Source organism: Gymnoscopelus microlampas (genome assembly GCF_963454915.1).
Source record: "Gymnoscopelus microlampas genome assembly, chromosome: 6".
Lineage (NCBI taxonomy): Eukaryota > Metazoa > Chordata > Actinopteri > Myctophiformes > Myctophidae > Gymnoscopelus > Gymnoscopelus microlampas.
In genome coordinates this window covers 27408889-27422848 of record NC_139943.1, presented here as the reverse complement: position 1 = coordinate 27422848, position 13960 = coordinate 27408889, and the positions used below count along the sequence as shown (strand labels likewise).

Genomic DNA, 13960 nt, shown 5'->3' with positions numbered 1-13960 from the left:
AACTCACCTCCAGAAATGGGGATTTGTTTAATAATTACCACAGACAAGCATCATATCTAGCCCAATAAGAAGACAATAGAGTCAGTTTACCTGGGTGGTCTTCAGTATGTCCGGTGACAGTCTGTATGAACAGGACTAACAGAAAACCTTGCACTCTCACCATGGTCCACATCCTGGAGATCAGACACAAACCTGCTGAAAATATACAAAAAATAGTTTTAGACAGACTAGCATCATAATGAAAACTAACATAACTGGTTCAATGCAAAGTTAGAACATACTTACAATATAATATGTTACCACACCTGAAAATCACCACTTCAAATGTTTAGGGCCAGAAAATAGAGAAGCTTCTTTGACTGATCCCTCTCCTTTTACCTCACAGTGGTCATGTTAGAGAATTTATAAGCCTATGTTGGGGGTAATATACGTAGGTACCGTTACACATGACTATCAGTAAAACATGGAAATGTTCGTTTGATATAATGGTTACTATAGGTTATAATAATAACAATACACTTATTTGTTAAGCAGCTTTCAAAACAAAAACAAGGTCACCAAGTGCTTTTACAGAAAACAGCAAGACAGATTAAAAGAACACAGCTACTTTTAAGACGCCATACAGTAAAAGAGATTAGATAGATAGACTGCTATTGATCCCACAGGAGAAATTCAGTCGCCAGAGGCGGCACAATAGTTAAGGTACAGATACAGCGTATCAGAGAAGTACTGTAAGATACAGCAGAGTAAAATATCACCAAAAAAAAACACTGTCAATAATGAACAATAGTATACGACAATATACACCATAATTGTATGTGTTTCAAACTCTCTTAAAATGTATGCCTATAAGATAAGCTCAATAAAGTGTCCTTTAGTCCAGTACCTTAATAATTATCAAACAAAATCATTGATAGATTCTGGGAAAAAAATATTCTTATATTCCTCTCTTATAAGTATCTGTCCTAACACATGCATCCAAAGCCGTTGGGTAGGCACAGACAGTCTCCAATATAAATGTCTGGCCGGCGTACAGACAGGGGACCTTGATGGGGTTACTGATCTAACATTAGATTAAAGGTTCATAAAATGTGTGTTCACACTGGTAATCTATCTTTAAGAAATATCTTATAGCCTTAATATGCTTACAGTATATTACTGTAGATACAATAAATAGTATATACATGCTTTCTGAATATTAGAATTGAGTATATTAGTGTGTTTGTGTATTTTAAGTTTATTGCATTTACTGCTGATTATCTATTGTGCCGTGACTTGTGTCTCCCGGGTGCCAAGGTTGGGTCACACTGAACCGATACCAAGGCAATACTGGCTCCTCAGAAACCATCATGACCGCCACCTCCCAGACTCAATGGCATCATGATTGCTGATAGTACAGCTAAAAACACAACAAGTGATATTTTCAGGGTCCCTGCTGCAGTAGAATTATCCACAATAAGCTCAGGCTCAGGACAGAAAAAATTGAAACGCTAGCATCTCTCCTCTGTCCTTTTTCTCTGCACTAACAGTGGAAAGACTTCGCACACCCAGTCAGTCTCAGAGCAGGTGCGTACGCGACAAACAGTATAAGATCAAAAAGGCTGCGGACCCCTAACAAAACATACTTTGTGCCATACAAGATTTAAGTTATGAATATTTTTCGAAAAAATCTTTCAAGTCTTCAAGATTATTTTAAAATAGCCGAACTGAGCTCATATATCTAGGTTTAAAGTGGTTAAACTGATTTGATGCTATATTAACTCATTTCGCTGGGAACCCCCATGGAACCCATTCAAGGACCCCTGGGTGTCCCCGGACCACACTACCTTACCTGCATCATCAGCTCTCACACCTTGCCCAGCTCATGCTTTACCTGGAACAGACAGTGAGATGAGGGAGAAGAGGCTAAGAAGCCACAAGAGAAAAAGGGTGCAAAGAGCAGGAGGGTAAAGGAACATGGGAGAAGAGGAGATATGTATTTTTGTTATAGACATGAATCCGCTATTTAAACAAGCATGCATTTTTGTGTTACTCATTCACGCTTGTGTTGTGTATGAACATTGTAGTTAACATACCCTTGTTGCTTACTAGAGGTCAACACCAAAGGTAAGATGGAACCTAAGCAAAATTAATCCAGTTGCATGTCAATGCCCCTCTACTTCATCTTTCCTGTTGGTTTCCACTGTGCCATCTAACAAAGCAGAGATGCGACCACAATTATCTTCATAAAACTATTTCCGTACAAAGTCGTATCTATTCTTGTTTTGAGTCCTTGACAGTTCTGTAGCTTGTCCAGGCGGATAAGGGACGTTAAGTGTGCTTATTTATGTGCAACAGTTCATATTATTATTATGCATCATTTGGTCATGGTTGAATTTGAGGTAATAAAAGATTACTTTAAGGACAAGAATCTTCCTTCTGAAAAATGTGATATGGATTATTGTCTCAGATCTACCTGACAAAAGTCAAGAAAGCATTTTGTACAAGCCACTGCCAGGGCAATCTGATGGATAGCTCCTCCACATGTGTTGGGGGGTGGGGGGGACCAAAAAACATGAGGGATTACAGCATGAGTAACATTTAACTCTGACACTTAAAAGGCTCTTTCAATAGCTATTCAATAGCGAACTTCTGAAAAAACTCAATTGCAAAGAAATAAATGTTTATTACAATAAATCTGGTAAACAAAGAAAACTCACATCCAATTTAATAAGTCGACTTAACAATTGTCCTTTGAAAGTTCTCAATCAACTTTACATTAGAAACCTGTACAACTCAACACCAAAGCTACCAATTTATAAGAAAATTATGAAAGGAGATCTACATCTATGGTTGAGCCAAGTTCAGAAGTAACAGACACAGTGGGAAGACAAAAGACAAGCACTCTAGGTTGTTGATTCAATCTACGTTAGCACATTCACTTTGTTGTACTCCTTTGAATAAAAATGATTTGGCTGGTCCCCGCAAAACATAAAGCCTAGAGACAAATGCTGGTCCAATCGTGGCACTTGTACTTCAGGAAAGCTGTCAGGAAACTGCTCTGTGTTTGCCCTTACCATTTCCTTATTTAATATACAGGCCTTGGCAGCAATCAGCCAACTAATACATTGCTGAAGCAGTGTATTAGTGTATTACTGTGTAACCAACAGCAGTACTATTGGTTACTCATACAAATATAAGGAAATGATAAATACTAAATATGGCCCCTTTAGTTGTTGTAGGGGTATTGGCCAAGTACATTTGCACATACTTGGAACTTGTCCTCGGCCAGACCAGGTATGTACTGCGGTTAGAGCCATTGTAATTGCTCATTTTAATTGCTCAAGTTGTACTAGACCCAGAAGCATGCAGAGCAGTGCCACGGTCCACCAGGTGGCCTAGACTTTTGCTTGGCTCTATCTGTATACAGTATAAACTAAATTGAAACATACTTTATTTGCTCAAAACAAAACAAAATTAAAAACGTCTGCGCATATGCAATGGTCGTCTTAAAAGACGATCAATGTATCAGTTCAGTCCTGTGTGATTTGATATCACTGTCACAATCATACTTTGCTTCGTTTTGCATGTCCCTCTACTGGCGGGGCAGCCCTTTTGTTGCGGTGATGAGGAAAGGTTGGCATAAGTTCAGGCTTGCAGGCTGGAAAGAGCAGAGAACACAGGCTGACTACCAACACACACTGACAACTAGGGGTCACCTTTTGTATTTGAGCAAACAACAGGTCTCTTTATTATACTTACGTAAAGGTTTCTCCTTGAAATAGGAACTTTCTAAGCACTCTTTGGCAGTAGCCCTGAATTTAATAAAAAAAAGACATGGTCAGGATTTTATTTAAATGTTTTAAACATGTTTATACAATATGCAACTGCAACCTAATATGACCACCTACAGTAGATGGTAATAATATGTTTGTGTGTATGTGTGTCGTTAGTTGGTACCTGCGCTGTGGGTTGAACATGAACAGCAGGTTGAGTAGTCGGTGGCCAGCTTCAGACAGCCAGGTGAATTTGTTCTTCAGATTGTTGTACGGCTGCTTCCTCAGACTGTACTGGCCAACAAGAGGGAGTCGAGAGAAACCCTGCATGCACATGCACACGTGTATGTACACACACACACACACACACACACACACACACACACACACACACACACACACACACACACACACACACACACACACACACACACACACACACACACACACACACACACACACACACACACACACACACACGCACACGCACACGCACACACACACTTTTGTCTAGTATTTTTAAAGCGAATATCAGACTCAGTGCCTTACATTTATTTCTGAATATAAAAAAAAGAATATGGTGCATGAAATGCATCTATCTACCATCATAAATATCAAAGCTTTGGGGTGCTAGGTTAACTTATTTATGTTCACTGATTTATGTCATTATTACACAATAACACATATTCAGAGGTTGAATGCTTACAGGCCAGATGCTCTCATTGGGTGTACCCAGCAGCTGAACGATCAGGTCTACCTGCTGGATCTCAGAGCCACCAGGCAGCAGGGGCTTGTGCGCCAGCAGCTCAGCCAGGATACATCCTACAGCCCTGCATACAAACAACATCTCAAATCAGCTAACTAGCGGTTCCCAAACTTTTTGGGCCGTGCACCCCATGTTAACTCCTGACCTAGCTGACACACACCCCCCCCCCCCCCCCCCCACACGGAAAAGAAATATATGAACATATAGTTTTATATATGCAACATATATGTTGATCATATATGTGACATATCATTCGAAATTGGCCGCCTGCATATATGTCTCTACATATATGTACATATATATCCATATATGTGGACATATATAAGCTGTATATGAGACATATATTTCCAATACATCCACATAAATGCACATATATGAACCTGAATATGGCATATATGCAGCATATATTCTGCACATACTTGCCATATATTGGGATATATGTTCAATCATATATTTAAAATAACACCATAGCACCACCATTAGCCTTTTCATGTCACGCACCCCCTAGAGGGCGCTTGCGCACCACAGGGGGTGCACGCACCACAGTTTGGGAAACCCTTAACAGATCCTTGGTGTCTTTCTAAAACAAAATCTAAACTAAAACTAAACACTAAACAAAAAAATAAAGAAAGATAAAACAACAACACCCTAAGATTAGGCCTTCACAGAGTCAGAGATGTTTATTTGAAATGCCCTTGTTCTTCTCAAGGCCATTTTTAGTCAAAAGATACAGTATATCATATGTCTGTTTTTTAATCATGTTGGATCCGTGGATCCTCACCACATATCCAGTGCTGATGTCTGTGTCTTGGTCCCTAGGAGGAGCTCTGGTGCTCTATACCTGGTGAGAAAGAGACAGACAGATAAAACCTAAATTATACTTTGCTGTACGAGAAAACAAGAAATAACTGATGGGTCAAGTTTTTCAGTTGAAAATCAGTTCTCGACAAGTGACATGGCCGGTAACAACGGGGTCAAATAACAGCGGCAAGGCAACTCTCCTACCGGATCAATACCGTCAGGAGAAGGCGTGCTCTACTCAAGGGGAGTCTTGAGGAGTAGTCTCTTAGTTTAACTGGGTGCAGATTCTTGAGGATATATACAATGAAAGGATTATCCTCACTCTCTTCAGTTGTTTCATATGTTCTTTCTTAATAGGTTCACAGCAGCAGCAGTCTATCTAGAGAAACGGACGCGTTTCAGCACGTCGGCCTTCCTCAGCGTTTCAAACTGAAATGTAGCAGCCCTTGTCTGTCACACACACACACACACACACACGCGCGCGCGCGCCACTCACCACAGTGTGACCACTCTGGGGGTCATAGGCTGCATGGGTATGCCGTTCAGACGGGCCAAGCCAAAATCAGCTGTTAAGAGAAAAAAAGTGAGAAACCTTTTAGTCAAGTCAAGTTTATTTCCATTGCCCATCATCACTGTTAACATTGTTAAAGGGCTTTACATACCCACATTTAACAAAGGAGGCAAAACAACACCCCCTGTCCTTTGACCCTCAATTGGGCAAGGACCGGTGGTTAAGTGATGGTGGTAGTTATTATGTTATAATGATGACTCACCTATCTTTACACAGCCCTTGTCTGTCATCAGCAGATTAGACACCTTCAGGTCCCTGGTAACAAGACAAACACATCATTAAAATCATCATGGAGGCACCGGATAGTGTCAACCACATACTGTAATCACACAACGTCCATGATTTGATTCCACTAGGCGACCTGTGTTGCATGTCCACCTATTTCTGCTGTTCTCTCAATTGTCCTGTATAAATAAATGAAGAACTGACTAAGAAAATAAATTATTATGGGGCAGCTGATAATATCAGTTTTGCCAATTATGCAGCCGATGTGACCCAATTTTTAACCACAGAGTCAGAATATACAGTAAACTAGCCTACAGAAAGAAATGTTGTTATTTCTTGACTTATCATTGGTTTTCCCACCATTTTGTAATAATTTGCCTTCCTGTGATCCACTTATCTAACATTTCTAATAACAGTCAGTCACATACATTCACAGCACAGAGAATTTTCTACTTTCTTTCTACAATTGAGTGTCAGAGACCAACCTGTGTATAGGCCTGTTACAATTACAACATAATCACCTAATTACAATTATTTGAGATAATTGCAATTATTTTTTTCATAATCGTCACAATCATTTCCATGTTGAATTTTCCTTTATATATTTTGAAATATTTTCAAAAATAGTGGAAATAGCCGAACTACAAGCTCACATGCTTTGATGTTTTATACATATAAAGTTATTAAATTATGTTATTTGTCATATCTGCCCTGTGCACCTTTTGTTCACGAAGCCTAAAAGCCAAACAGAAATGTAAGTTTTATTCATAATGGTCCAATGTTCAATAATCCTCATTTTCAATTTCATAATTGGGACAGCCCTACCTGTGTAGAATGAAGTTATGGTGGAGGTACTCTAGGCCCCTTAGCAACTGAAGGACAATACATTTCACCTGGCAATATCAAAGTAAATTGAGCATTAGTCCACAGAGAACATCGAATGAAAGAATCATACATATTGCACTTTGAGGAAGGGTGTACTGTACTATATACTGGATTATTCAAACTTGAGTCCAATCAATGAAATATCAAAGAAGAAGAGATCACAACCAAACCATAGATGACAAATTTCCAAAAGCTATTACGGTAATGCCATTCAGACATGTTTTTGAGAATATTAAAATAGACTTGTGGAACTGTTAAAAAAAGAATTGTAATTATTGATAGAGCATTTAACATTTGGACTAGAAATGGGATCACCTCAATCAGTGATCTTTTCGCTGAAGGCGTTTTTATGTCTTTTGATCAATTACGGCTGAAATTTGACATACCCCGCTCTCACTTTTTTAGATTTCTGCAGCTTCGTAATTTTGTAACATCATCTATTGCAAATTTCCCATCGCAACCACCAGATTCCCTTTTAGACTCCATTTTAAAACTTGACCCGTGTTCCAAAGGGGCGATTGGGTCAGTTTACTCTTTATTAAACTCATTTAATTTGGAACCACTAACCTTATTAAAAAATCAATGGGAGGGCGACTTGGGGACACAGATCTCTAATGATGTTTGGCGGGAGGCCTTGGATAGAATACACTCCTCTTCAATTTGTCTAAGACATACTATCATTCAGTTTAAGGTTATGCATCGCCTCCACTGGTCCAAAGTTAAACTAGCTAAATTTGTGCCAGACATGGATCCAATATGTGATCGTTGCAGACATGATCAAGCCACCCTTGCACATGCATTCTGGTTTTGCCCAAAGTTATTCACATTCTGGCAATTAATATTTAAAACTTTCTCAGACGTGTTAGAAGTGCCCATAGAACCTTCTGCTTCTATTGCAGTGTTTGGAGTTGTTCCACAAGAAAGAGATGATGTACAACTTAGTCGCCAAGAAAGGAATATGATAGCCTTTGCATCCCTTTTGGCTAGGCGTCTGATACTGCTTAAATGGAAAGAAAAACTCCCACCAACTTTCAAATCATGGGTTAATGATGTTATGTATCATTTGACTTTGGAGAAAATTCGCTACTCCACAAGGGGGTGTGCTCTGGAATTTTACACCATCTGGCAACCTTTTTTAACATATATAGAGAGACTGAATGCTGCTGACATTAATGACCCATAAATTGACCCCACTGAATTTGTTTTTGTATTATTTTATTTTTTTGTGTATTATTATTATTATTATTATTATTACTTTTTAATTCAATTTAAATCCTTCTTTAATCATATATATATCCTACTGTGTATACTTTATTTTTCTGTATTTTCTGTATTATTATTTTTTGACTTGTTTGTATTGTCCTTTGTGTTAATGGTACAATAAGATACCAGGGTTGTGGCTCTTTCGGAGCGGGAACTTTGGGGGGGTGGGAGGGGTAACATACATTCACTGTTTTTGTATGCCTTTATTACTGACCTGTATGCAAAAATATAAAATAAAAAAACCTTGAACAAAAAAAAAAGAATTGTGATTATTTTAAGAAAATAACGGATTTTGATTGGTCATAATAAGCATAACCGTGGAAATGAACACAAAGACCAAAACTAAATGTGCTCTTAAGACCAAGGACACCCTCTAACACCAGCTTTTAAAAAGGAATACTTCTTGAAAGACAGAACAGGAAAAAATAAGTGAAATGAGTTTTTGTCACTTCTAGACATACATTTTCCACTCTGACCTACCTGAGCCTCAGAGAATGGAGTCTGCATGTTCTCCAGTAAACTGGCCAAGTCTTGTTCACAGTAGCTCATTACCAGAAACAGGCTGGATAAGACAGAGATATAAACAAGATAAATCATTTTTTAATTGTTTTCCTTTTAAATCTCAACATGCATTTGTGAAGTTAGATTTGATGGCAGATTTTGTGCAAGCTAAAAACAGCACAACTCTCAGTTACCAACAAAAGACTAACATCATCAATCTGCTTTCAGGGGTAGATATTAAAAGGGGCCAGTGACTTTTCAAGTTCACTGGTTCACTTTCCCTAAAATAGAAATCCCTAAATATTCCCTAAAATAAACAAGCAAAAAACGGTACAACGGTGAAAATGCCGATCTACAAGCTCACAGCATGTCACAAATGCAACACATAGTGAACTTGTAGATCAGCGTTTTTGAGTCACACCGTTGTATGACGAAGGCATTATACATAAGTCTCGCCATTGTGGTTGAAACTTTCTCTCCCTCTTTTTCATCTCATACTACCTTTCCCTCTCCCTAAAATCGTCCGGTGACTTTCATTTCTGTTTGGCCGGATACTGGTGGTTTTAAAAACATTTGGAACTTAGAAGATGAATGAAAAAGACGCCAGGAACGCCAGGTGGAGAAAACATGAGCACGCAACTGCTTGCACTGAGGTCTGGGGGCAGAGCGCTGCACACAGACAGCAGATGGCTCTGTCTTTGATCCAATATGACATCGGGATCACCTTTTAGCAGTAATTAACGAGACGACTTCATTACTTCAGAAATCATTACAAAACACGGTACCACTGGGATATAATGTTAAATTAGATGTTAACATTTGTATTTTATTTTCAAGGCATCATTTTCTCATTTAAAATGAGCAGCCTAGGCCTGGACCGCTGGCGTAGCGGTCCGGGCACCTAGGCGACAATGTAGCCTGACAGCGTGTCGCGGGTTCGAATCCCGATATCCACGGCATTTGCTGCATGTCACTCCCCATCTCATATACATGAAAATGAGCAGCCTATGGGGAAGGACTCCTAAAATCACTGAATATTTTGCATGAAATGGAACAAATAGTTTAATTAGTAAAACATTACAGTTACACTTTATACAGCTGGATGGACTGTGGCAGAGATCAGTACACTGCTGAATCTGGTAGACAGGTGTCTGAGTGTTTTACATTAGGAGTTCAGAGACAACTTCCTCTATACAAGCAGGATGACAAAGTGCCAACGTAATGGTCATGATACAGTTAAAGATGGAGACGAAAATTGTGTTGTGCACATTGATTCATTAAAGAGACAAATACAAAAACATAGGCCCTTATTTACAGAAACGTGGAAAAAAGTGACATGGTCACTGACTGGTCAGATGAGTCATCCTTCACCATATCGTTCACAAGCGGGTAAGTGCATGTGTGGCCGTAAGGCAAGAGAACGGTACAGGTTTGAATGCTTGACGCTGACAGTGAGGGGGTCTGATCGCTCTGTTATACTAAGGGTCACTCACCCAATTCGCCTTCGCTAACCATCTCCCTACAATGGCCACTGTCTACAATAGTAACTATAACTAGGTGCGGAAGGCCTGTCAAGCTTTCGACACAAGACCAAATGCCGGAGCGGTGTGCATATGGAACGTGCAAGTCCGACAGAAGATACTCTCAAAGTTTTGAATGGAGTGTCTTATTTTTTCACTTTTCTGAAGCCAAAGAGAGATATCGGATATGGATTGAATGGTGTGGAAGAGCTCACTCAAAGCTTAATCCATGAAGATCAACAACTGCCGCTCTCTTCTCTCTTTCCCCGCACCAAATATAAGGACGCCTGCGAGCTCCAGCCCGAGAACAATCAATAACCAGATCTCACAAGAGACCAGTCCCACAAGCCCTGGCATATAACACAACACACACAGACAGCAGTGTGCACAAGCTAAAACGAGACAACGTTCCCTGCTTACTTCCAGCTCTGTTCCGGTCAGATTGGCACTGAAAACCATGACTGTGGAGGGACAAACATGCAAGCACTTACTGCACCCAGCCACCCACTGCTCCTTATATCTAGGATGGGTAAGTGCAAAGGACAAATGTCACAGATGTGCAAATCTACAAATACCACAAGAACTGCACAAGTATGCACAAACACTCTCTCTCTTTCTCTCACACACAGACATTCAGTCACATAATTATGTGACTCACAGATTTACTTTGGAATCGCTCTCACTGAAATACACATGCGTGCTGTGATCACGTGTTCTGCATGTGTCTTTGTGTACAGTGTGTGTGTGTGTGTGTGTGTGTGTTACCTCTCCAGCTGGCTTCCTATGACTACCTCCTTCAGCTCCACTATATTGGGATGTCTCAGCCTCAGGAGCAGTGTGATCTCCCGGAGACTGCTGATAGGGATGCCTGCGAGAGAGAACGGAAATCCCAAATATCTCACATAGACAGTAGACAATAACACACGCATAATTACACAATAGGCACGCACACACACACACACACACACACACACACACACACACACACACACACACACACACACACACACACACACACACATCTCTCCATTGTTTGTGTGAGCATCATCAAACTGTTGTATCTTTGTCTATTTGTCTCTTTTGTGTTTGTATGTGCACGAGAGAGAAGTGATAGAGAAAAACAAAAGTAGAGAGAGCCCCAAGAAAACCCATCCCATAATCGTACAAGGTCAAGTAACTCATCTCCCTCCCTTCATATCTCATTATCTACAGCAACAGAGGACAAGAAAAGACAAAATTAAGGAGAATATGGAGAGAATGAATAGAAAAGTCAAACCAATTTGGACAGTTGAAATGCATGCTCATGCCAAGGTTGTATCGCTATGCACCTTTCTTGCCACATAGAGAACATGAGCAAGGGTTATTGTTAAGAAATCTGAGTTTACAGCAATAGTCTTACCATCTTTCTCTTTGTCCATGCGGACTTTCTTCAGTGCTACAATCTCATCTGACTTGGTGTCCCGGGCACGGTCTGTGAAAAATGGAGGAACACGTGTGTTATTTAATGAACAGTTCCAAATCGGGCATGTCCAGTGAAGTTGATGTTGTACGCTAATTTAACCAGTAATAACTTACACACAATGCCATAGGTTCCTTCGCCTATTCGGTTGAGTTTCTCAAATTCTTTGACACTCCTGCAGTTCCCAAACTGAAAAGGGAAAGGGAATGGAATTCTTAGTCTTGTTACAATTACAAGAATGTACAGGAAACTTAATAATACATCAAACTTTAGGCTAGAACATCTCTATGTAGAATAATGTTTCCCACAAACAACGAGAAGGGCTTCCAAACTGCCCCCCCCCCAAATGAAAAAGGCTAGCACCTTAAAAGCAAGGAATACATAAAGTCTTGTCAACATATAGCAAATGGATGTACACTCGTTTTGAACTAAATAGATGTAGATGAACTGTACACTGTTAATGTTTTCCTGCATTCGAGGAGCTTTCATCTTCATTATTATAATTATTTCTTCAATAATGTTTCCCAAGACTCTAAGCTTTTCTTTAGCACCTTTTGGAACCCTGATGGCTTTTTGGGGATTTGATTAATACAAAAAAGGTATTCAGAATCCAGGTCAGTTGCTTTCAGCCAGGTAGTCGGTGATGTTTTTGATTCTAGCTGAGTTATGATAATATTATTATGCCATGGCACGTGGCATGTCCATAACATATCTATGACACTCATTTAAAATAATAATAATATTTTAATAGAATATAACCCGAAAAGGACCACTTGGTTGGTAGTAGCGTGCATAGCTGGTTGCGAACAGACAGTTGCAAAACATTCAGAGTTTTCTCACGGCTATAACGGGGGCAGTAATTAAAGCAATTTGTTATCCTTACCCTATCCTTTTGCGGGACGGTAAATTTTCTGTTGTTCTTTATGGATTTCAGTCTTATAGGGTCCGGTTCGTCATCGCCAGCCTCCATTCTCAGATCTGAGCTAAAACAGTCAACTCAAGACATGACTTCAGATCTATGGTCAACAAAACAGACTGTGGGTGCCGCCATTGATCGTGTTCAGCTTGAGCTGCAAAAAGGACAACTGTATGCTTTACCGGAGTTCGAGTAGTAACAATATTAACAATATCGTCCTGTCATTTCACTTATTAATGACAGGCTGTGTGGAAATTAAATAATGTTTTTTATATGTCTACTACTTTCATCTCAGAATTGTTTGTTCTGCTCTTATTTGTGCATGTAGCCTACTATTCTATCACTGGTGTGATGTGATTGCATTCCATTACCTTCAATTTATTGGTTTACTGTATCCCACTAAGCCTCATTTATTTTAAAGCCTGAAGACGAAAAAATCTTGTTCAATATAGCACTTGGTATAAGTCAATATTAGCCTGTTGCAGTGTTGTGGATTTAATGAGGTACTGCTGACTTGTGTTGTGTTTTAAATGTAACCTTGTTGAAAACTTTGGAATAATGTGCATATTATGATGTCCTATTCTGTTGTGTTGTTTCTAGATGGTGAGAGGAGCATCTTATTTGGATTATACTAATTTCTTGGCTGTGGCTATCAGTGAAAGTCAAATTGTAGGATTGCCTTTCCTGCATTTGGGACATTCAAGTACTACAGAGGAAGGCCAGCATGTAGGCCTACTGTAAGTGGGTCTGTGGATCCCAAAACACCATCCTCAAACTATATTGTGGTCAAGAAGTCATGCCTTGTAAACAGGCCTCCTGCCTCATTTGAAGAAAGCTGTGATATGATAGAGAAATACAACATGTACATGTTATCCCCAGAATGTTCATTTGTAGTAGGCTAATTAGAATCAGTCAGCATAATTGAATTGATTATTGAAAGAAACAAAACACATGGTACTACTACTCAGACAGTTTACACACATTTGCTGTCAAATGACCACAATGGAAATAAGCTCTCCAGCTTTTTTTTGTAGGCCTATCATTTGACAGATATGTGCAAATATACAATGGTTACATGTATGCATTTGTGTCAATAAAAACAAACACATGCCATAATGAATGCCTCTTTGTTAAAGGATGTCACGTTGTCGCATACTCAGTTTGGTTTGCAGCTGTATCATCATGTAAAGTTAAGTTAGTCATACTTACTGAACGTGTCCAGCTACCATACATACATGCATAGTCCAAATATGCATGGTGTTCAGGCGTGGTTGGCCAACGCACTGTATAGTAGCCCT

General features: G+C 39.5%; 1 protein-coding gene across 2 annotated transcripts; it reads right to left on the bottom strand.

Moving 5' to 3' along the window:
- Positions 1-2645: 2645 nt before the first annotated feature.
- cdk10 (cyclin dependent kinase 10) lies at positions 2646-13949 on the bottom strand. 2 transcript variants are annotated; one of them, XM_084060703.1, is made up of 14 exons: positions 13872-13949; positions 12630-12729; positions 11863-11935; positions 11687-11758; positions 11053-11155; positions 8747-8828; positions 6944-7011; positions 6096-6148; positions 5819-5888; positions 5303-5362; positions 4462-4585; positions 3940-4079; positions 3742-3794; positions 2646-3640 (listed from the first exon to the last, which is right to left on the bottom strand). In XM_084060703.1, exons 1-14 carry the CDS (start codon positions 13916-13918, stop codon positions 3546-3548), a joined length of 1140 nt encoding a protein of 379 aa, XP_083916829.1. In that variant the 5' UTR covers positions 13919-13949; the 3' UTR covers positions 2646-3545. The 2 variants fall into 2 exon arrangements, with proteins under 2 accessions (XP_083916829.1, XP_083916830.1); XM_084060704.1 differs by lacking the exon at positions 13872-13949 and having other exon boundaries at positions 12630-12795.
- Positions 13950-13960: the final 11 nt, after the last annotated feature.

Coding starts and splice junctions, on each gene's coding strand:
- cdk10 (XM_084060703.1), bottom strand. CDS start 13,918: ATGCATATTTGGACTATGCATGTATGTATGGTAGCTGGACACGTTCA. Junction 12,730..13,871: donor ATGGTAGCTGGACACGTTCA/GTAAGTATGACT, acceptor TGACTGTTTTAG/CTCAGATCTGAGAATGGAGG. Junction 3,641..3,741: donor TTTCAAGGAGAAACCTTTAC/GTAAGTATAATA, acceptor TGCTCTTTCCAG/CCTGCAAGCCTGAACTTATG.